Here is a 25,683-nt window from a genome sequence, read left to right as displayed (position 1 = left end):
TATTCTCTGGGATTTCCATGTCTAAAGTGGACTTAAGTCTGGTATATATGTTATTAAATGTATCCAGGACATTCTGTACTATATGCTTATTAGTAATTATTAAGATATCATCCAGATATCTACCATAAAACATTCTATTTGGGAGACGAGGCATTAAATATACCTGTTCAAACTTATTCACATAAATTTCTGCAACCAATTCACTCAAGCTAAGCCACATTGGTAAACTGAATATTTGCTTGTATTATGCGACTGCGAGAAGAACCCTTTCGAAACTTTTATAATCATCCAAACAGCAAGATGAATGAGGATCTAAAGCTTGTCACGCTCAGCCAACTCAGCACAATCATAAAGAAACCAAAAACTTAATGACCAATGAGGACATTTGAAATGTAATGGTAATGGCCAATGACAAGCAAAAAAGATTCTGCTCATGCATGTAAGGCGCCTCCGTAGCCCGGTGGGCAGGAGCAGCAGTGCGTAGCACATGCTTCTTGATTAGACCGAGGTTCGAGCCCATGCCCACCAAATACAGAGGATGCAGAAAGGTCAGGGAATGACCACCGCATATCCCAGGAGCAATATGGCCTTAGTTGCTAATGCTCCTAAAAACCAAATAACAACAAACAAACAAACATGCATGTAATTTGGAGTCTGTTATCTCCCAATTGCGAACCAATTCATGACTGGCCCAGCTGGTTGCAGCAAAATATTTGTGAATCGCCTCTTGATGGAAATATACAACTGCTTCAGCAATACAAATGGGTATTGTAATGCCTACATTACATGTGCTTCAACTGGTAGGGCTGCTGTTGCGATAGATGGAACCACAGTGCACACTGCCCTCAATATATCCACTTCGATAAATCTTCCTCTACCCTGTCGGCAGAAGTCACACAACAATACAGATTGCTGTTTAAGTATGTCAGAGCACTAATAATCAATGAAGTCAGTGTGATCAGCACAGAGCTGTTATCACAAATGCACACAAGGCTAAAAAAAATAACTGGAAATGTCAAAATGAGCTTCGGTGGGCAGGACATTTTCCTAATCAGGGACTTGCATCAGTTACCACAAGTTCGAGCAACTCCAGTATATAAACAGATAAAGCAGTGTATGACCGCCCCACTGTGGTGTTGCCTCAAATACTACGAGCTCGATCAAGTTATGCACCAGTCAAACGTTGCGTTCTTGTCTGTGTTAACCAAAATTGGTAATGGAGCTAAATTTGATCAATGAGCAAGAACTTATCGAGTCACATTTCTTCACTCGGGAGGAAGCTGATCGCCTCTGCCCAAATGGCATATGATTCTACTTATGAAATAATTCCATCAACAAGTACAACCGTGCAATCCTCAGTGCTGCAGAGAAGAAAGTGGAATCAGTCATGCAAGATTTGTGGGTTGCACAAATGGAGAGCAAGGGCACACATTTGCCAGAATACCTATAAAATGTCAGTTATCGACATTTGCGATTACCTTACGAGCTAACACTGGCCATCGGAAAGCCATATAACGTTCACTACCAACATGAATGTTACTGATGGGCTTTGTTCTATTTGCAAGATCGAATATCAATGATTGTGGCTCAAATTTACCACCTTGTCTAAGATCAGAAAATTAGCTCGCAAGAAGTCAGCAAGATACATGCAAGAAAACAACATCGGTCCTACAGCCGTGGCACTCACAAGGAGAACTGCAAGTATATTGTTGAACAACAACTGCACAATCTATGCCAAAATAAATCACTTTCCTCTCATACCGGCTTGTGCAATAACAATACACAAGTCGCAAGGCGGCATGTTCGATACAGTGGTTTACGAATATAAAAAGGGGCATGAACAGTAGCTGGGTTTTGTCGCTTTGTCATACGTAACTGACATCAGTGGACTTTACATCATCTCATTGACTGGCAACAACAACATTCTACCATAACCTGAGAAATCACCATTAATCTACAAAATGAGTTGAAGTGGTGAAATCAAAGAAAATTTATGTTTCCTCAGACACAAGAAAAGACAAAGGATTCAATGCATTGATGCTGCATAAGCTTACTTTCTTGCATCATATGCCTCTATTAATGCTAATGCCTACTGGCTTACCAGTTTACAACACAAGGATTCAACGCGTACTGGCTTACTTGCTTACAACAACAACAACAAAACACGTACTACTACATTTCTTTAGAACAGCTAGAGAAAACTTTAAATTTGCATACTAATGAGGGAACAAAATTTAAAAGAGAAATTCAGGTATGCAATAGTTTCAGGTCTGTGGTTGAGAATTTTTTAGAGAACAATAAAGATCCGGACTACCAGACTACAGTTGAAAATATGTTGGTGAACTTCAAGAAGTTGGGCCACAACATGATTGTCACAGTACATTTTTACACTTCCACATTTGGAAGTTTAAGTGAATAACAGGGTGAGAGGTTTAAACAGGACATTAAACACATGGAGTTGAGGTACCAGAGGAGTTGAAATGTCAACATCAGGGGTGGTATTTTCTGAATACTGAAGAGTACTGTACAGTAGAAACATCTGCAAGAAAACGAAAGAAATGAAACACTAATAATGAAAGTTTGACAGAGTTTTTAAAGTGAAAGGTGAGTTTTTAGTGTACTTTTTAATATTTTTATTTTTAATATTATAGAGATGGCAATGAATTGACAAAAACATTTTTGGGAAAATATCAGGCAATAAAAACTGTGCTACCAATTGTGAAATTTTACGAAATGTGCTAAGATAGGCAACCTTACCGTGTATAGATTTGACTTTGCCATTCTCATTTAAGAGATGGCAGTTTACTGTTCAGCTGGCTATAAATAAAAGTCAAGGGCAAACATTTGATAGAGTCAGAATTTTGTTTTCTAACCCTGTATTTAGTCACAGCCAATTGCATGTAGCAATGTCTCGGATCAGATCATTCCAGCATGTTAAGATAAGGTTACCCTTCTGGTAACCTTATCTCCCAGAAGGGAAAGCACAGCCTCCGTAGCCGAGTGGGCAGGAGCGGGAGTGCAGTAGCACACGCTCTTTGAGTAGACCGGGGTTCAAGCCCCTGACTGCTGAATACGGTCGATCTGCCAACCCTCACTGGACCAGCGTGGCAGATTATGGTCCATTTCCCTCAGCATGAATTGTTGAGGAGGCTTCCATCCTGCAGTGGGTTGATAATGGCTGCACTTTACTTTACTTTTACTTTTTACCAGAAGGGCGCAAGAATATAAAAAACATTTTCAAAGAAGTATTATAGAGACTGTACTATGTTTTGTATGTGTGAAATTGTTATGCAACGTGCACATTTTGAATAATCGGAAAGATGTTGAAATGAAAGAAAATTTATAAGTTTCCTCAGATACAAGAAATGAGAAAGGATTCCACATGTATAGGTTTACCTGCTCACGATAAAACACAGACTACATTTCATACTTGGTGCCTCCGTAGCCAGGTGGGAAGGAGCAGCAGTGCGTAGCACACGCACTGATTAGACCGGGGTTCGAGTCCATCACCACCAAATACGGAGGATGCAGAAAGGTCAAGGGAATGACCACCGCATATTCCCGGAGCAATATGGCCTTAGTTGCTAATGCTCCTAAAAATCAAATAACATAACTACATTTAATTAGGTTAGCTTGAGAAGAACTCTGCTACCAATTGCGAAATTTTCGCAGTGGATACTGCTAGTGTAATTGAACCAAATAAAAATAAACAATAAAAATTTTGCCTTAGCTGGACTAAAAATAGTTTGGAGATGAGAAGCAATGCTTTTGTTTAACAATGTAGCACCCATCCCATTGTAATAATACCTATTAAAAAAATTGTGCCTAGAGCTAAGAACTGCATTATTTGTCTGAGCATAAGAAAAACTTTTGGAGCTGATGGTCCTGGAAATACAAAATAGAAATATGAATTCACACATTAAACAGGCTAAGGAATGGCTATTCATCAAGGAATGGCCAACATGCCATTCCTTAATTAAATCCTTCTACCTCTTAATGAATTTAGATACAAAAAATCCAATGGGAGAATCATTTTAGTCACCTGCATATACAGTTGGAACTAAAAAAATTGCTGCTTTTTGCTGTTAGCAAATCAACTAATCCTACAGCTTTCAAAAAATATAAATTTTTTGTCTTCCAGTTTACTACCAATCACAAAAGTCAGCATAGATGGACTCTGCTTTATTCACAGAATGAATTTTTTTTTTTTGTGAATTTTTATTTTCTGTAAAGAAATACTTGGAGAAAATAAACTTACTTGAATAGGCTATTCTCCTTCTAAATAATCCCTTTCACATTTAAATTGAGGATCTTAAGGAAGGTGTGAGGGACATAACCATGTTTTTACAGTTAGATGTAACATCCAGCCGTCATCCAGCCTATGGAGCAAGGCATTTTAGAACATCTAAAGGGGTGAAATAAGTGAAAGGTTTTGAGTTCAGTTTCAGAAAAAATAGAAGACATGAATGTCGGTATTATAGAATCATTAAAAGTCATCAATTCCAAAGATGTACACTATATCAAAAAGCATATAATGAAATTCCAAGTTCACTGTTTACTAAATCTTAGATTAATGATTGACAATGCTAGCAAAAGTACGGAACTGCAAGATGATGAAGAATAGTTTATTAACTAATTTCAGGCAAATTGAAGGTTCCAAAGATTACAATGGATTCAATAATGTTTTCCAACAATTTGTTGGAAAACATTATTGAATCCATTTGTATCTGATTCTAACAAATTGAATCTGATTTGTTATAAAATAAAGTTACAGACAATGCAGAAATCACACACATTGTAAAACAAACAGATGGATCTAAATATGAAGAAGGGATTAAATCATATCCAGGTCCCCAAAAATTTCTCATTCAACCATCAAACTCACCCCAGATACAATTTTATCTGGGGTGAGTTGTTTAATATTGAACAACAGCCTGATTCTGATTCAGCAATGAACAATCTGATGTTTATCAAAAAAAAAAAAAAGTGGAGATAAGTATGTATGCTGTATAATGCCATATTTCATCATTTTTTACACAGATAAAAATTAAGAATTTTATATAAATAAATGTACATGTACATGTTTTATATGAAAAGAAAAGTCTTAAGGTACATTTGTATCTTTTATGATTCCCCACTTTAACCAACTTTTTTGATTAACAAGTACTGGTCTTGATTACATTGGATAGAAGGTCTTCTATTGTATATATATTCAACTGACAACATACAAGTTAGTGCAAATGCATCTTATTAGTACACAGCTAAACTCTAAATTAGCACAAATATGCAAAGGTGGCATCGTTAAGCTATATCTCACACTGTGAATACCTTCAAAACGAGTTGCCATGATGAGTTACCATCATTAAGTTATATGAGATATAACTTAACAATGCCACCTTTGCATATTTGTGCTAATTTAGAGTTTAGCTGCATACTAATATGATGCGTTTGCAATAACTTGTACGTTGTCTAAATCTCTCGCAGCCTGAGGCTAAAGGCCTTAATGCATTTCAGTCATATATTCAGCTGCTAACTCATAAAATTCTCCTCCTACAGTATATTTTAGATTAGCTCTTCCGGGTGATATATAACTTGTTTATTAAATAAATTATTACAGGATGTCTTTGTGCCCTTTGAGGTATGTGAAATTGTAAATTGTGCATGTTTTACTAACTGTGAAAAAAAAAAAAAAAAAAAGCTGCAATTTTTAATTTCCTTATTTATTTACAGAAGAAGTGCACAAAATACTGGCCAAATGATGCCATGACTTGTGGAGATATTCAGGTATTGCTTATACATACAGATCCATATGCAGGTTTTACAATTCGAACAATACTTCTCAGGCATCTCACTGTAAGAATTTATTTTTATGCTTAGTTTTTCTTTTATATTATTTCTGCAGTTTAAAATTTAATATACAGTCTAATGATAATGTCCTAATTAGGTATAAACTAATTAAAAACTCAAATCAGCAAACACTTTGTATATACTGAACTCACCTCCAAGTATGTAGTTCTGAAAAAACACAGTAATGAAGGAAGTGAAGTTAAATACTAAGATTTTATTTGAAATTGAAACTAGAAGACATCACCATTAAATAAGTGAATTACACCTTAAATCCTGCTTAATCAAAATAAAAAAGGTTATATAAATTAAAATTATCTATAAAAGAGGGCAAAGCCAAGAAAGTGGAACAAAGCTTTTTACATTCATGAGAACATCAGTGTGATTCTTGCAAAAAGAAAATCAAACATTATAAAATGAAAAGTCACAGTTACATGTCATAGAACAGCAACTGCTTATTACGTGTTATGTTGTTCCTAGTGATATGTGAAATAAGCATCATTTTAAAGAAATACCAACAGGATTATGCATGTTCAAATGTTCTGACTCTTTATGCTGGATAATTTGATATTAAAGAATTCCATCCCATACAATTTGTAACCGAATGGTTCTGTCGAGATTTCTGCATTTTTAGTTTATATGTTAAACTTAACATGTTAACTAAAAATGCAGATTTAAAAATAATTACAAATGCAGACCTGTGTTAGACTTAAGTAATATAGTTTCTACCGCAAAAGCTATAAGAAGTAAACTGAAGTTAAGAAATCTCAATTATTCTTCGAATCTTGCTATTTTTTTATTTGCATTTTCTTTCCTTGCTGCTGATGATGCTATAATGAAGTATTAAAAAGCCATGAAGTCTTTACTTTCTGGCATTTTCTGTGTGATTTCAAAATTTCCTTTTATTGTTCACAACTTAAACAGAAGAAGTGTACATAAATTTTTCAGTACCCAAGCTATTATTTTTTTAACTCTTTCACCACTCTTTACAGTTTCTTTTGAAGCATAAATTCATTGTGTAAAATTCTGAATGGTGTTCATTTCACCATTGCCAGTTTTGAATAGTTTTGAAGAAGGTCTGGTTCAGAGATGGTTTTAGTTCAATTCCTATCAGAGAATTCTAAAAGACCTCTGCAGTTAGGCCTGTAGTTAGCCAATTTCAGCTTGAGAAAGTTGTCTCCCTTCCACATGATTTATTCTGGATTTTTTAGATCTGTATAACAAGCAAATTTAGCTCATGGATACAGCTTCTGCAGACATAACACACTGGCACAATGTGACCTAAAATACATAACATCCTACAATAACTAACATTCTTTACCCATTTCTTTAGTTAGCAATGGGTACATATCAAGTGGTATCTGGTGTTAATGTTCCTTTAATGTGTAATGGAGTAAACAGTGTTGTTTAATATTGTGATTAAAAGAACCTATTTTAAATAAAAGATGATGACCAATGTGACAACCATTAGTATTTCTGAAAACTAGTTGTAATCAGCGAGATAATTAAGGACAACAGAAATCTTGCTGTGAACAAACTGCTATTTTTAGGAGTCACCATATTGTGCAAGGAAGCCCAGTCAACTGGACTAACAACAAAAAAACAAACAAAGAAACACTACTTGAGTTACCCAGATGCTGATCCAGTTGATCTTTGATTTACCCGAAACTGTTGGCCTCAGTTACCCATGGAGGCAATTTATGATCAACAACTTACTGGTCAAAGGAAAACAATCCATTCTTTAACTCTTATCTCTTAATTTTAATTTGTGATCTTTAGTTCCAGCATCATTTATAATCATGAAAATTTCACCTTTCAATTTTACTTCCCCTTCTCAGAGTCTCATATACCTCAATCAGATCCCCTCTAAGGCATCTAGTTTCCAAGCTCTGTAGCTCACATATTCAGTCTTTCCTCATATGGGCAGCCTTTTTCCTACCTCACTGATCTCATTATTCATTTTTGAACCTTTTTAAAATGTGTGCTAACCTTATTTAGATGTAGTCTCCATGCCTGGACACAGTATTTCAAGTGCAGTCTCACAATATCCTTGTACAGTGGGGATTATGACCTTACCTCTAGAGGAAAATGTTAAATAAATCATCGATAGGACACCATGGACTCTCTTTGCTGCCTTTCAGCAACACACAGCCATTTTACATTTTACAGCATTAAGAGCCTATCCAAGTCATTCTGAAGAGGCATGCTTGGTACTAGTCATTTACAAATCTTCTAATCATCATCTCATATGAAAATTTTTACAGTGTTCCCTACAACCCTTCGTTAATATCATTTAAGGGAATCAGAAACCATAGCCATCACAGCATTGATCCCTGAGAGACTTCCTAAACACTAGCTCAATAAGAAGTCATTAATCACACCCACTGCAGCTGCAGCTCAGACTCTTGATTCCACAGAAAATCTAAATTGGCAATATGGAAACACTTGCTGCATGTGTAGCACTTCATGCTGTGCCATATCACAAAGGCCTATAGGACAGTTTTAACTCCTTCCCTTCAGGTCCTGACTGGCGAATTTCCCTTTAATTTGGAGGGAAGTTCAACTTTTGGGCCTTATCTATGCACTAAGAAAAACCGTAAAATTGCAAATTCCAGACATATAACCCACTTTGGATGTGACAATGAAAGAAGAAAAACTCAGCCCCCATTCAGATGTTCACTGCATTCTCTAGGGCCTTCCATTAACCGGTTCATTCTGGATATCTCCACCTACATTCATAAACACCAAGGTTTGGCTCCTTCCCAGTCTTCCCCCCCCCCCCCCCCCCCCCCGAGAAATTTTGGGTGTTCTGGTTGTACCCAGTTGGGCAGGTGACCGATGGTCTCAGTTTACCCTCTGAACAGAGATAATTAGGGATGAATTAGAAACCATATGGTAGCCTCAGTGAACCAGAGACTTCGACTGTGGCTGGTGCCTCTGTAGCCAGGTGGGCAGGAGCAGCAGTGCGTAGTACATGCTTCTTGATTAGATCGGGGTTTGAGCCCATGACCACCAAATACGGAGGATGGAGAATGGTCAGGGAATGACCACCGCATATCCCCAGAGCAATATGGCCTTAGTTGCTAATGCTCCTAAAAACCAAATAACAAACAAACATCGACTGTGGCTGCAGTTTTGGCTGTCTGCCCTGAGTGGACATGGCTTGATGTCTAGGCTTAGCCAGTTGGGCTTGGCTGACTCTGAACTGTACTAGTGCAGAGAGCCAGAGACAGGCCTCCACATCGTATTGAGGTGTACAAATTTTTTGGACCTTAGAGCTAGGATGAAGCAGAGGGAAGCTCACTCTTTCTGAAGAGACTTTATACGTTCTGCTTTAAGAATGGGACTTTTTCTCACAGTTTTGTGAGTACGTTAAAAGTGTTGCAGAGATAAGTGTATCTTTGAAGATAGTAGTGACCTACCTCCTTGTGGTGTGGTTAATAACACGTGGAGGGGGTTGTGATGGCCCATCTACACCATGAGGTTAAATGGTCAGTAGTATTAATCTCTTTGATATTTTGTTAATTATTTCAGTTGACCTTCGGGATTTCTTTTTATTGTTTTTATATATAACCAACTAGATGTTGAGTGTTGATAAACATATGAGAATCAGTTGCTAATGGGTGAAAGCCACTTCCTCTGCTCTTGCCCAACCTACCTGGACTTAAGGCACACACTTGAAATCACCATTGGTTCCCTTCTGCCTAGCAATCTAACGACATGTTTTCCTAGAATCCAGAACAGACTTTGAGGCTCCTTCAAGTTCACAGCAACATTCACACACAGGACTTCTCTCCTGGCATTCTCTTGTAGCTGGTCTTCACACTGCATATTTTATCCTCTGCTGGCCTCAGGCTTTTTTCTAGGGTGGGATCCTCAGTACTGATCCCTGGACTCTGACAGGAGTGAGATTGCCATTAGATTGCATGATTTGCAATCCAGATGGCCTTAGCATTAAAAAATAGCGAAATTATATCTCAAGTATAAACTTTATTATGAAACCAATGAAGATTAATTTTTCAATAAATCTCTGAAGAAACTTGTATCTTTATTGAATTATGCCATTTCATTTTAACAAAAGGTGAGGTGCATTTCTGCAGAGTTTGTGCCATCACTGTTAACATTGCCAGCATCTTACTTCGATTTGTTTTAATATGCAACTGAACATGAGACATTTATGAATTGTATCATAACTAAGGGAGAAGAAACATGGCATTAATGGTATGATCCCAAAACAACAAACATGGTGTTAGTGGCATGATCCCAAAACAACAAACAGCAGTGATCCATGTGGAAAGACTCCACTCCTTTTTCCTCACCTCATTTATTTGCATAGGTGGTTCCTTGGAACAACTACACTAATGAAGGCAAGGATCATAAACAATGAAGGTTTATGTGAATGATGAAGAGTCCACAGTGCCAAAGAGAGGAATTGCATCCCCCATGGCCTTAGGTCAGCAGCAGGTCATAAGCCAATCACTTTCAACAGACTCTCATCTTTGAAACAGGAGCACCAATCAGAAAAAAAATTGTGTGGCCCATTGCATTGCAGAATACCTGTACTCTATTTTAAGGAGGTCAAAAGTTTCACTTGGAGCCCAATTTTAAAGGAAAATTTAACACACACACACACACACACACACACACACACAAGGGACGCCTCCGTAGCCAGGTGGGCAAGAGCAGCAGTGCGTAGCACACGCTTCTTGATTAGAGCCCGCGAGCCACCAAATATGGAGGATGCGGAAAGGTCAGGGAATGACCATCGCATATACCCGGAGCAAAATGGCCTTAGTTATTAATGCTCCTAAAAAAAAAAAAAATAAATAACCAAAAAAAAATAACACATGCACTGCTGAAAGCAGTCAGTTATTGTCAGCATTTAGCTTGTTCAATCCATTCAAAACCTTAAACACCCAGAGACTAGGCACCTCACAAGTGCCTAGTCTCCAGATGCTTGAGAACTAAAGCCTTTCTAGGTAAAAGCACCCCTTTTTTCCCCACAGCAGTCTTATTGCCCTTCTCTTCACTTATTCCAGTAGTTCTGCATCCTTCCTAAAATGTGACCTGACCATTGCCTTATACAATGGGATATTCAGCTCCTTATACTTGGTAGCAAAATTCCTGCATATCATTGACAAAAATCCTATGAGCAGTCCTGGCAGCCATCTGCACTGCTCAGAGAACTTCATATCTGACTGCACAATTACCAGCAGGTCTTTTTCATTTTCTGCTACCCTGAGTGTAGTACCACACAGTTTTTATTTTAACCTGAGGTTACTGCTACCCATATACAGTACATTGCTTTTATCAATGTTAAATTTCAATTGTCATTTCTTAGACCATCTGCCTAATTTTTCTAGATCTTATTGCAGTAGCATACATTGATTACAGTCGTTAACAACCCTGACAATATTTTTATGCAAACATAGACATTAAGCCTGACCTCAGCTGGATATCATCATGGGTCCTGAGCTGGATATCATCATTCTTTTCTCTCTCTCTCTCTCACCAAAATTATTTTTTTAATTCACTTCCTTTGGCATGGCAACATAGTAATCAATCAGATTAGACAGACAAGACTGTCCCTAAACAAATCCATGCTATGACTGCAGCACAATTGCATTCCTGTCTAGATGGTCCTGTATTAGTTCTTCAAACAGTGACTCCATTATTTTCCCTGGAACAGAAATTAAACTAACAGGTCTGTAATTATTCATATCACCTTTTGATAATGGGATACTTTCACACATCACCAGATGGGAACCTCCTATGAATCCAGAGATGCTCTTATAATAATGCTAAGGGTTTGTTTAACTCCTTTGCTGCCTCTATTAATATAATTGGATATATCACATCCACCCCAGGTCCCTTTCTTTTGTTTAGCTCTAACAATTTCTTGTCCACTTTCTTTAGTTAGCACAAAATTATTCAGCTCCCAGTTTGGTATAAATACACTTCTGGCATCTCCATATCTTAAAAAAATTCCTCACACGTAAATGTAGATGCAAAATACCTACTTTGCCTATTCAGTTTTTCACCAGTTTCAGCAGGCTCATCAACAGTTAAACCAGCAATATCAAGTGGAATAATGTGCTATTCATTCCCTTTATTTTAGTGTTTATGTAAGTAAAGAAGTCTGCTATTATTCTTTTCAAAAAAACTTCTCATAATCTGTCTTAGTTTATATAACCTCCTTCATGACCTGTCTGCAGAGTATACTTTATATCTACCATAGGCCTCTATATCACTTGATAATTAGCATTAGCATCTGTTGTGGCATATAATGCAAGAATTTAAGGTTATACAGGATCAGCTGGGATAAAAACAAAAACACTTCCCATTTCACCTATCCATTTGCTCGAAATGTTTGTCCAGTTCTTCTTTGAGTTTTTTTAAGCTATCAACATTCATAACGACCGATGGATGTCTGTTCCAGCAATCAACCACCCACTGACTAAAGGCAAGTTTCTGCACATCTGTTCTGTCTTCCCTCAATTTGAATTTAAGCTGCCTGTGGTGCATAATCTGAGGAAGTAGAGGAATCCCATCAGCATTGAGCTGGCTCAAACCATTCAAAGCCTTATACACCTCAATCAGGTCACCTTGCAGGTGCATAGTCTCCAGATGCTGTTCTCATAATTATGGATAAGGGTTTGCTTACTTCTTTTGCTGCCTTCTTTATTATAAATGAATGGATCCCATCGAACCCTTTCTTCGTAACAGTACCCATTTGTTCTCCTCACCAGTGCTGATGCTTTCGAGGCATTGTTAGGTGGGTCGGAAAACTGCTAGCTTGGGGGGATACAAGGACTAATAGATTAACAGTAGTCACTGGCAGAGGTGAAAGTGATTCTTGCATTGCTTCTATTGGAATGAGCAGAAGCCTGAAAAACAAGATGCAGAATAGTTCAGAGACTGCTGGGAATTATTGCGGTACAAGTAAACACATGGGTTGTGTTAGGGTAGCTAAGAATAGGAACAGGTGCATATATACTTGCGTGTACACCAATGCTAGGAGTTTGGTAAATAAATTTGATGAATTTGAGGTATTGCTCAAAACATCAAAGGCAGATATCGTTGAGATATCAGAGACGTGGTGTCACACAGATATAAGGAATGCAGAACTGGAATTTGGGGAGTACAATGTGTACAGAAAGGATAGACAGGATAGGAAGGGAGGAGGGGTTATGCTATTAGTTAAAAAACACATAAAATCCAAGGAAGTGCAGCCAGTCAACATCCCAGGACAGTGCAGTGTCGAGTCAGTTTAGTGTGACATAAGCATTGGGAGGTCAAAATTGAGAGTAGGAGTGTGCTATAGGCCAAATGACTCTGATGAGTTTAATAAGAAACTGTACAGGGAAATAGAGTGTGCCAGTAAATCAGAGGGTCTTATAATGGGGAATTTTAATTTCCCAGATATTGACTGGAATTTGTGGGTTGGTCACTCACACACTAGCAAGACTTTTGTGGATTTATTGGATGATTATTTTCTACAACAGCATGTTCGGGAAACAACTAGAGGGAGTAATACCCTTTATCTGATTATCACTAGTGATTCTTCATGCATTAAGAATCTGCAGATAAAGGAACTACTAGGTGGCAGTGATCACAGTGTGCTGAAGTGGGATTTACTCAAAGAAGTAACTATCATCAGAGGTAAAGGGAAGGGTTTATGCTTTCGTAAATGTAACTATGGTGGTCTGAGACAGTATTTAAATTCTATACAGTGGGACCAACTGATGATGTTTCCAACAGCAAATTCAAAATGGGAAGCATTCAAAGAATTCAAAGAACTTATCTTGGAAGCTACTAGGCTTTACATACCAACTAAGAAATATTGTTCAAGGTTTAGACCTAAATGGATATCAGATGAACTAATGAGACATATGGCAGAGAAGAAAAATGCATGGGATACATATAAAATAATTGGTGACATGGAAGCCTATGATAGAAATAAGCTGGTCTGTAACCAAGTCACAAAGGAGATTAGGCAGGCAAAGGCAGATTATGAGAAATTCTTGGCAAAGGATACAAAGAAAAACAGAAAATAGTTCTTTACCTAAGTAAACTCTAGAAGGAAAGGGATGAATCAGATTGGTCCACTGGATATTGATGGTTCAACAGTTGAGGATCCTGCTCAGGTGGCTAACAAACTAAACAAGTATTTTGAATCTGTATTCACACTTGAGGAGTTATTCAGTAAGGGGAATGCCAGAGGTGAAGTGAACTCTGGCAGTGAGCTAGATGATTTTGTAATAACTGAGAGGAAAGTGGAGGAGACATTTTTGAGGATTAACATAAAAAAGGCAACCGGGGTGGATGGGAACTATCCAGTTATATTAAAGGAGGCAGCAAAGGAAGTAAGCAAACCCTTAGCCATAATTATGAGAGCTTCTTTGGACACAGGGGAGGTACCCATAGACTGGAGATGTGCAAATGTGACCCCAATTCACAAAGGAGAATCAAGGTGACACAAATAATTATAGACCTGTGAGTTTAACTTCTGTTCCAGGAAAATTAATGGAGGCACTGGTTAAAGAAACATTGCAGGATCATCTAGACAAGACTTCAGTTATAGCTTGGACACAGCATGGTTTTGTTAAGGTAAAGTCTTGCCTGACCAATTTGATTGGATAGCATTAGCATTAGCATTAGTAGAGGCATTTGATGCAAGAAAGCAAGCTTATGCAGCATCAGCCAAAAAAAAAAAAAAACACCCCACTCCACTTCACCCCTCTGTTCGTTCAAAATACCTGTCCAGCTGAGCCTTAAACTTATTTAGGCTATCAACCTCCACCACAAGGGATGGGAGTCTGTTCCACCAACCAACCACCCGCTGGCTAAAGGCAAATTTCCGCACATCTATCCTACATCTGTCTTTCCTCAATTTGAATTTATGCCCTCTCAGGTGATTTTTCTGAGCTAGAGGAAGAATCCCATCAGCATTGAGCATGCTGAAACCATTCAAGGCTTTATACACCTCTATCAGATCACCTCGCTGGTGCCTAGTCTCCAGACACTATAATTTGTAAACTTTAAGCCTTTCTTCGTAAGAGCACCCCTTTGTTCCATTCACTAATCTTGTTGCCCTTCTCTGTACTCGTTCCAGCAGCTCTACATCCTTCTTGAAATGAGGCCTCCAGACCTGTATACAGTACTCTAGGTGTGGCCTGACCATTGCCTTATTCAAGGGAATAATCACCTCCTTATCCCTGCTGGAAAAATTCCTGTATAAATGGTGCAGTCAGAAAAGAACTGGATGCAGGGAATAACTTTGATATTATATATTTGGATCTTAGAAAGGCTTTTGATACTGTTGCACATGGAAGGCTGTTACACAAATTGGAGCAGTGTGGAATTGGAGGGAAATTCCTACTATTGATAAAGGGATGGTTGAAGGGGAGAAGACATAGAGTGGTAATCAATGGACACTGCTCATCATGGACTAATGTTATTAGTGGAGTCCCTCAGGGTTCAGTGTTGGGTCCATTGTTGTTTTCTGTATTTATAAATGATATTGATGATGGTATATCAAGCTTAATGTCCAAGTTTGCAGACGATACAAAGTTGGCAGGATTGTTAAAGACACTACTGACAGTATGCTGCTGCAACAGGATCTGGAAAGGTTAAGCAGATGGGCTGAGAGGTGGTAAATGAAGTTTAGCATTGACAAATGTGTAGTACTACATATGGGAAACAGTAACCCCAAGTAACGTATCAACTCTGTGGTACTACACTGGCAGTGGTAAAGAATGAAAGAGACCTGGGGGTAGTTGTGTAGGCAGATATGAAGTTTTCTAAGCAGTGCTGATGGGCTGCAAGGATAGCTCATGGTGTCTTGTCAATGATATACACAAATTTTTCTAGCAGGGATAAGGAGGTGATTATTCCCTTGTATAAGGCAATGGTCAGGCCACACCTTGGTATACAGGTCTGGAGCCCTCATTTCAAGAAGGATGTAGAGCTGCTGGAACGAGTACAGAGAAGGGAAACAAGATTAGAGAATGGAACAAAGGGTTGCTCTTACGAAGAAAGGCTTAAGTTTTGCAAATTACAGTGTCTGGTGACTAGACACTCGCGAGGTGATCTGATAGAGGTGTATAAAACCTTGAATGGTTTGAGCATGCTCAATGCTGATGGGATTCTTCCTCTTGCTAAGAATAATCACCTGAGAGGGCATAAATTCAAATTGAGGAAAGACAGATGTAGGATAGATGTCTGGAAATTTGCCTTTAGCCAGCGGGTAGTTGGTTGGTGGAACAGACTTCCATCACTTTTTGTGGAAATTGATAGCTTAAATAAATTTAAGGCTCAGTTGGACAGGTATTTAAAATGAACGGAGCACCCCTCCGTTCCTCTCCCATTTCACCCATATGGGAGAGGGTTTTTTCTTTCTTTTTTTTGCTGATGCTGCATGAGCTTGCTTTCTTGCATCATATGCCTCTACTAATGCTAATCTCATTGCCCTGCTCTGTACTATTTCCAGCAGCTCTACATTCTTCCTAAAATGAGGCCTCCAGATCTGCATGCAGAACTCATTGCCTTCTGGAAAGGGATAATCACCTCCTTATCCCTGCTAGCAAAATTCTTGTGTATCATTGAAACACCCGTTGAACTGCTCTGGCAGCCTGTCTGCACTGCTCAGAAAAACGTATCCCCTAGGTCTTTTTCATTCTTCACTACCCTGACTGTAGTACTGCACAGTTGGTACATTACTCTGGAGTTACTGCTACCCATATGTTGTACCTGTTGGTATATTACTCTGGGGTTACTGTTATCCATATACAAGGATGCTTTCATCATTATGGATAAGGGTTTGCTTCCTTTGCTTGCTTCCTTTGCTGACTCCCTTAATACAACTGGATAGATCCCATCCACCCCTTTCTTATGTTCAACTTCAACAATTTCTCCTCCACTTTGCTCTCAGTTATTAAAAAATCATTTAGCTCCCTATTAGAGTTTGATAAACTCTAATATGGCCATCACTTCTCTACTGAATTCCTCATGTGTGAATGTTGATGCAAAATACGCATTCAGTTTGTCAGCAACTTGAGCAGGATATCAGGACCATCAATATTAAGGGGCCAATCTGATTCATCCCCTTCCTTCTAGAGTTTATATAAGTAATGAAGTCTTTGCTATTTTTCTTTGCATCCTTTGCCAAATATTTCTCATAATCTGCTTTCAGTTTCCTAACCTCTGTTGTGACTTGATTACAGACTAGCTTATATCCACCATAGGTTTATGTCTCGCCTGAAAATTTATATGCATTCCATGCATTTTTCTTCTCTACCGTGAGTCTCATTAGTTCATTTTACCTCCATTTAGGCCTAAACTTTGAACAGTATTTCTTAGTTGGTATGGAAAGCCTAGTACCTTCTAAGATTAATTCCTTGAATACTTCCCATTTAGAATTTGCTGTTGGTAACATCATCAGTTTGTCCAACTGTATAAAATTTATGAACACTCTGAGGCCACCGTATTCACCTTTACAAAATCAAAAATCCTTCTTTACTCATGATGGTAGTTTCATCTTTAAGTAAATCTCACATCAGCACACTGTGATTAGTTGCCTCCTGAATGTGCTGCTATAGAAAACAGTCATCCAATAAATCCACAAAAGTCTTGCTAGTGTGCAAGTGACCAACCCACAAGTTCCAATTAATTTCATCTGGATTTTTACTTTCCAGTTGAAAGTTAAATCCCCCATTATAAGACATTCTGAGTTACTGGCCTACTCTAGTTCTCTGTACAGATGTTCGTTGTACTCATCAGAGTTATTAGGCTTATTACAGACTCCTACTGTCATTTTTCTTTCCTAGTTCTCATGTCACACCAAACCCATGTCAACTGGATGCACTCCCTTAGATTTTATGTTTCTTAACTAAAAGTATAACCCTTCCTACCTTCTTATCCTGTTTGTTCTTTCTGTACACTTTGTACTCCCCAAGTTCCAATTCTGCATTCCTTATATCTGTGTGACACTATGTTTCTGATAACCCAACAATACCTGTCTTTGATATCTTGATCAGAACTTCAAATTCATCAAATTATTTACTCCTAGCATTGATGTGCATGCATTGGTGTATTTCTCCCAGTATTTGTGTATATCTAAGTATACCTGCGTCTGTTCTTACTCTTAGTTTCCCTAACACCGCCCATGTATTTTCTTTTTCCACGATTACGTCCAGCAGTTCTTGAAATCCCCCGCACTTTGCTTTACAGTCGGTTGCTGGTTCCAATAGAAGCAGTGCAAGAATAATTTTTTTCTGCCTGTGGCTACTGTTAATCTATTAGTCTGTGTATCCCCCCAGCTATCAGTTTTCTAATTCACCTAACACTACCTCAATAGCATCAGCAAATATTCTTGCACTCGTTGTATTTAAGTGTATTCCATCTCTGTAGAAGCAGTTTCTCCTGTTAACAAGCACAGACAACGCTGAGAAAAATTCTACATGAGCCTTGCTCAATCTCTCTAGGGCCAAATTGATTGACAAAGTTCTCATCATGTACTATTATTATGTGGGCAGAATTGCAGACAATTTCAAAGTTAACCCTAACTTGCAATTTTTTTTCCAACCTGCTTGTTAAGTAAGTCTGCAGATGTCTGCTCTTAATGTCATTAGTGCCAACGTGTATATAGTAATATCACTTTTGACTGCCAAGCTAAGAAAAAAATTCCCCAGGGCCAATAAATATTTAGTAAATAATTTGATTAGTAATTCTAAAATAAATATTGTAATCTCAGTGGTATATCTTTTTTTCACTTAAAAAAAAGTCTTTTTTTTTTTGTGTCACATATATGTGGCCCAGTAGGTTACTTTATTTCTTGAGAAGCCACATTATTATTATTATTATTATTGTTGCTCTTATATTATTTCTCCCTGATTGGGAGATTCCACTCTGTGAGGGTACTGCTACCAAGTACACAGGGTGGTTGTCGTTATGTCTGGTGTTACTGTTGGTCGAGGAACTCTCTGACTATCCTACAGGTGTTCAGTATTGCAACTTTCTGGAGTTCCTTGTAGGTGTTCTCTGGGAGACCTATTTCTGCTAAGCTGCTATGTAGAATTTTTGGCACCATACCGATGGTTGACATGATGATCGGGATGGTCGATACTTCTTGCATATGCCACATCTTCTTGACCTATGTCTCAAGTTCATGTACTTCCTAATTTTTTCCTCATGGGTTTTCTGGACATTTCTAGCATTGGGCACCGCTATGTCAAACAGGTAGCCTTTTCCATCTTGTTCACAAGGGTTATGTCTGGTCTGTTGTGTTGGATGGTCTTATCAGATGCAGTCCCAGTACAGCTTGTGGGTTCGTGTCTCTAGTACTTGCCTGGTGGTTCATACTTGTAGTATGGTACGCTTTCTTTGGTCATCTGGTATTCCCTCGCTAGCTTCTGACATATTATTCTGGCTACCTGGTCTTGTCTATGAGTGTACTCAGTCTGGGTGATCACCTTGCACCCAGTGGTGATGTGTTGGACCATTTCTGAAGCCAGGTGGCATTGTCAACATGTGTCATCTGACATTCCGGGCTCCGGGTGTTGATTAGCTGGTCATGGATGGCCAACATGAATCCTTCAGTCTCGGGGATGAGCGTCCCACTTGTGAGACATGCATTGGAAGCAATGTTATCGATGTGATCTTGATGGAGGTCATTGTAGTGTCTGCCATGGAGTGTCTTCTTTGCCCATCTTTCTAATTTCCTTTCTTGTGCCATCTGGGTGGGAGGGGATCCCTCGCTTAGGTTGAGTGGGGTATACCATTTACCTATCTTCCTTATGGCCTGGTGGAGTGGTGCTGTGTTGTTCTCGAAGTAATCCTTCAGGTTAACTATCATTGTTTTCTGTTGCTCTATCAGGCCCCTTCCTCCCTCTTTCCGAGCCATTGTTAGTATCTCCACTGCTGGCTTCGGGTGGTGGTGGTGGCTCTTGGATATCATTGTCCTTGTCTTTCACATGATATCTCCTAGCTCGGTGTTAGTCCAATTTATGACCCCGAAGGTGTATGTTAGTACTGGAACTGCATAGGTGTTTATGGCTTTAACTGTGTTCCCTCCATTCAGTTTTGCTTTTAGCAGGCTTCTGAGTCTCTGATGATATTTTTTAGTCAGGCACTTCTTGATTTCCTTGTGCTCTAACTGCTGAGCCTGCATCATCCCTAGGTATTTGTAGGTCTCTCCTTCTGTCATAGCTTTGATCACTTTACCAGTCAGCAGCTGGTAGTTTTGGCCAACTAATTTTCCCTGGTGCAGTGTGTGGGTTGTGCATTTGTCTAGACCAAATTCCATGATGATGTCCTTCCTGAATTCAATGGTGATCCAGAGTAATCGCTGGAGTTGCTTCTCGGTTGCCGTGTTGAGCTTGATGTCATCCATGTACATCTTTCTTCCTTCTTTGAGGTTATATTCATACTTGCTGCCATTAAGCATGGTGGATAGCAGGTTATTATTATTATTATTATTATTATTATTATTATTATTATTAGCCATATGGTGCAAGGAAGCCTGAGGCTTATGCTGCACCAGCCAAAAAATAAAAATTCCAAAAAGTTACCCTGAGAGAGAAAGAGAGAGAGAGAGAGAGTCAGAAGTAGAAAGGAATCACCAAGAAAGAGAAGAATGATGATATCCAGCTCAGGAGCCTGGGTATCGACCACATACATGTGGCATTATTACAGCATGCATATGAAGGTCGTTTGTGATTAGTTTTTATTGCGCACACGCTGCAATAAACTAATTGCAGTAAAATAAACTCACAAACAAACAATAAGTTTGTTAGTATTGTTAAAGATTTTGTGAAAGCAAATTCGTTAACCTACTGTATTCTCCATTATTTTATTGTGTTGTGTGTTTCTCCACAATTTTGTTCAAGTGTATTGTAAATTAAAAAAAAAAAAAAAAAAATCACCCTAAAAAGCAATGACTAAAAGAAGAGGAACTGAGAGAAATTGCTGAAAATCTTAGTAGTAATTCTGAAGATGAAAAAGAATATTTTGATTCTGATGATTCGGTAAAAGATCATGACTGGGATATTTCTTAAAATGAAGAAGGAGATACTGAAATACCAAAAAATATTGAAGAAGTGCTTCAAGATTGGATGGCAGAAGAAAACACTGATGAGCAATTTGAAAAGACCAAAGAACCTGAGATTGAAGTGACTGAAACAAATGACATTATTGAATGGACTGAATATGAAGGATACCAAAAAATATTTTATTTTACAGGCAAATCGGGACTACAAATAGACGTATCAAGAAATATTACTCATCTTGAGGCGTTTTCATTATTTTTTGATGAAGAAGTCATAAATCTTATTATAACATAAACAAACAGATACTCCGAACAGAAAATTCAGAATACCTGAGCTTTGGAGCAGAGTCATCTAAAAAGTGGGTTATTGTTATTATTATTATTCTAACAACTGCTGATGAAATAAGAAAGTTTTTCGGGCTTCTTATGTGGACGGGACTAGTAAGATTGGACAGTATTTCATCTTTCTGGTCAACCAAACCTATCTATAAAAATAACTTAGTAACAAAATTTATGTCTTGCAACAGATTTGAATTGTTGTTATGCCTCATTCATTTTTCAGACAATGAAACCCCTATTCCAGGGGACAGACTCAGTAAGATACAATGCTTGATAAATTTTTTGCAGCTCAAATATCAGAAAATATTTTTCCCTGGCCAAGATTGCAAAACTCTTATTCCCTGAGGGATAGCCTGATATTCTGACAATATATACCAAATAAGTGCACTAAAATCTGTAGATTTAGCTGCAAAGGTCTGCGAATAATTATTGCAAGGATTTCTAAATGAAGGTTGCACCTTGTATGTAGATACTTTTTATATGAGCTACAATCTGGCATTATTGTTTCTTCATTAAAAAACTCATGTTGTTGGTACGTTACGAGACAGTAAAAAATTAATGCCTAAAGAAATCATGTACTCAAAGCTAAATAAAGGGGAGATGATCGCCATTACTCTCATTAAAAAAAAGTAAAGTGCAGCCATTATCAACCCAGTGCAGGATGGAAGCCTCCTCAACAATTCATGCTGAGGGAAATGGACCATAATCTGCCACGCTGGTCCAGTGCGGGTTGGCAGATTGACCGTATTCAGGAGTCAGGGGCTTGAACCCTGGTCTACTCAAAGAGCGTGTGCTACTGCACTCCCGCTCCTGCCCACTCGGCTATGGACCTGCAACCTCTGTATCATCTGCAAACTTCGACATTAAGCCTGATATACCTTCATCAATTTCATTGATAAATATACAAAATAACAGTGGACCCAACACCGAATCCTGTGGGACTCCACTAATAACTTTAGTCCACGAAGAGCAGCACTCATTGATTACCACCCTCTGTCTTCTCCCACTTAAACATCCTTTTATCCATTGTAGCAAGTTACCCTTAATACCATTCTGCTCCAATTTGTACAATAGTCTACCATGCGCAACAGTGTCAAATGCTTTCTTGAAATCCAAATATATGATATCAAAATTATTTTTTGCGTCCAGTTCCTTTGTAACCACATCATAATATCCTGTCAAATTTGTCAGACAAGACTTTCTCTCAACAAACCCATTCTGTGTCTGAATTATTGCTTCAGTCTTGTCTAGATGATCCTGCAATGCATCTTTAACTAGTGACTCCATTATTTTATCCGGACAGAAGTTAAACTAACTGGTCTGTAATTACTCGTGTCACCTTTTGATCCCCCTTTGTGAATTGGGGATATATTTGCCTATAACCAGTCTGAGGGAACCTCTCCTGAGTCCAAGGATGCTCTCATAATTATGGCTAAGGGTTTGCTTAGTTGCTTTGCAGCCTCCTCCATCCTCCCCAGGTGCTTTTCTTATGTTTAACTTCAACAATTTCTCCTCCACTTTGCTCTCAGTTATTACAAAATCATTAAGTATCCTGCTACAATTTGATAACCTTATGCCATTTACAAACCTTAATAATTCCTCATGTGTGAATATAGATGCAAAATACTCATTCAGTTTGTTTGCTATCTGAGCAGGATCATCAACAGTCGAGCCATCGATGTCAAGTGGACCAATCAGATTCATTCCCTTCCTTTTTAGAGTTTATATAAATAAAGAAATCCGTGCTGTTTTTCTTGGCATCTTTTCCCAAGGATTTCTCGTAATCTGCCTTCGCCTGCCTAACCTCCATTGCGACCTGATTACAGACTAGCTTATATCTGCCATAGGCTTCTGAGTCGCTTGATAATTTATATGCATCCCATGCATTTATCTTCTCTGTTACAAGTGTCATTAGTTCATTAGATAACCATTTAGGCCTAAACCTTGAACAATATTTCTTAATAGGTATGAAACTTTTAGTAGCATCCACGATTAATTCCTTGAATGCTTCCCACTTAGAATTTACTGTTGGCAACATCATCAGTTGATCCAACTGTACAGAATTTAAAAACTTTCTGAGACCAATATACTCACCTTTACGGAAGCAAAAACCCTTCCCTTTTCCCCTGATGGTAATTATATCTTTAAGTAAATCCCACATCAGTACACTGTGATCACTGCCACCTAGTTGTTTCTTTATCTGCAAATTCTTAATACACGAATGATCCCTGCTGATAACCAGATCAAGAGTATTATTCTCTCTGGTTGTCTCTCGAACATACTGCTGCAGAAAACAATCATCCAATAAATCCACAAAGGTCTGACTAGTGTGTGAGTGACCAACCCACAAGTTCAAGTCAATATCTGGGAAGTTAAAATCCCCCATTATAAGACATTCTGATTTACTAGCCCACTCTGTATTTCTCTGTACAATTGTTCATTGTACTCATTAGGGTCATTAGGCCTATAACACACTTCTACTCTTATTTTTGCTTTTGCAGTGCTTATGTCACACCAAACTGACTCAACAGTGCACTGTTCATCTATATCAACTAGGTGCACTTGTTTTGATTTTATGTATTACATAATTCGGGGAGTTCCTGTACTTACTCTTGAGCTGGATGTAGGGAGCAATTTTGATATCGTTTATTTGGATTTTAGCAAGGTATTTGACTCATTCCCCTCACGAGAAGTTACTGTATAAACTGGAACATGTTGGGATTACTTCAAAGATTCAAAAATGGATTGCCAGATGGCTGCATGACAGAAGGCAGAGGATTGCCATTAATGGTCCCCAGGGGCTCAAGTCTGGTGAGTATGGGCTTGGCACACCCAGGGTCCTGAGTTGAATATCATCATTCTTCTCTTCCTTTGGTGATTCCCTTCTACTTCTTACTCTTGTTTGTTCTCTCTCTCTCTCTCTCTCTCTCTCTCTCTCATGGTAACTGAGAAATTTTTTTTTTTTGGATGGTGCCACAAAAGCTTCAGGCATCCTTAAACCATATAGCTAATAATAATAATAATAATAATAATAATAATAATAATAACAACACCTCCATAGATGGATGATGTCGCAGAGAAATATTAATCATAATGCATTGAGTGTGGCGCAGGATAAAGTCACTCACATTCAGGCCTTAGGTGAATAGGTCAGTTTGAAAAATCAGAGACGGTCTCCCGAGGAAGGCAGTGGAGCAGGCGGTGCTGTCTCCCATATGGCTACCACAAGAGAAGGGCAAGACCATCCAGCCCCACAAACTGGAATTGCTTCCTGCGCAACTGTGCTAGTGACTACTCAGGAAGGGAGAAAACGCCAACGCATGAAGTGGAACATCAAAATGAATACATACATTATGCAAGCATACTACAAAATAACGAAGCTGGAGACTGATATGACAACTTACAGGGCGAGACTACATACCAAGTGGCTGGAACGATTCCCAGATATTCAGGTCACCGAACAGCGAATACTTGACCAGAGAAGGACCATCATCACGAAGAACATGATAACTCCTGTAATCTTGGAAAAAATCAAGCAGGACGTGAGCGATCAACTAAGAAGGTTAAAGAATATGGAACCAAAGGAGGAAGAACGTACCACTACCGAACCAGAGGAGGGAGAGCAAGAAGAAATACAACCCCCAGCAGCTGAAGTAGAAAGAGATGAGGTCATGATATCCAGAATAGAGGACGAATGGAAGAAGGCCCTAACAGAATTCGAAGAAATGGATCCCACAAAGAATCACGTGATACCCAAGCAGAGGCCGAATAGAACCTGTGGAGAGTCACAGACCACCTCAATCAGCACATAATACTGCATTATCTTGACAGCAATTGTGCAACACTGGAGGCCATCCACACAGCCGTGTATTGTGCTGCGGTAGCAGCCACGAGGATTAATGGAAAAGAAATGAGAGACCAGCAGCAGAAGAACCAAAAACAGAAGGAACTGCCAGCTTGGGAACGAAGACTTCAGCAGAAGACAGAAGAATTAAGAGTCAAGATAGGCCAATTGATCCAGTACCAATGGGGCAATAGGAGTAAAAAAATAATTGTAAAGGTGAAGAGCATCCTCAAGAGAGACAGCGTCCACAGCAAGCATGAGACAAAAAAAAACAGAGAATAGAAGAGTACTTGGACACACATTATAGCAGAACCACCTTACACTCAGCAAAAGCATACACTGATACAAACAGAGCTCCCAGAGGAAAATAAATAACCGAATTTTCGATGAGGACCAAAGAGGCTTCTACAGGAGCTTTGGAGAAGATGGGAAAGAAGGGAATGGACCATCCTAGCAGAAGAGGATTGAGGAGTTCTGGGGAAACATATGTAGCAGGGAAGTAAGACATAATAGCCGAGCTCCCTGGATAGAACTAGAATGCAAGGACATACAAGAAATGAGAGGGTGGGAGATTCGGTAAGAAGAAGTAAAACAGACGATCAAGAACTCT

The 25,683-nt window shown here is 38.6% G+C and overlaps 1 protein-coding gene across 4 annotated transcripts in view; it reads left to right on the top strand.

The window, feature by feature from the left end:
- Positions 1–25,683, top strand: part of LOC150086925 (receptor-type tyrosine-protein phosphatase S-like) — a 1,004,071-nt gene that overhangs the window by 810,727 nt on the left and 167,661 nt on the right. For 3 of the 4 annotated variants that reach the window (XM_090372825.1, XM_090372828.1, XM_090372827.1), the window contains one exon: positions 5,731–5,853. In XM_090372825.1, coding sequence (XP_090228951.1) covers positions 5,731–5,853 — 123 coding nt within the window. The remainder of the gene's footprint in view (positions 1–5,730; positions 5,854–25,683) is intronic. The other variant, XM_090372826.1, reaches the window with a different exon arrangement.

Source organism: Mastigoproctus giganteus, chromosome 4, assembly GCF_048544385.1.
Source record: "Mastigoproctus giganteus isolate SK-2022 chromosome 4, ASM4854438v1, whole genome shotgun sequence".
NCBI lineage: Eukaryota > Metazoa > Arthropoda > Arachnida > Uropygi > Thelyphonidae > Mastigoproctus > Mastigoproctus giganteus.
Note: the sequence above shows the minus strand (reverse complement) of the source record. Positions and strands in the feature narration are given on the sequence as shown.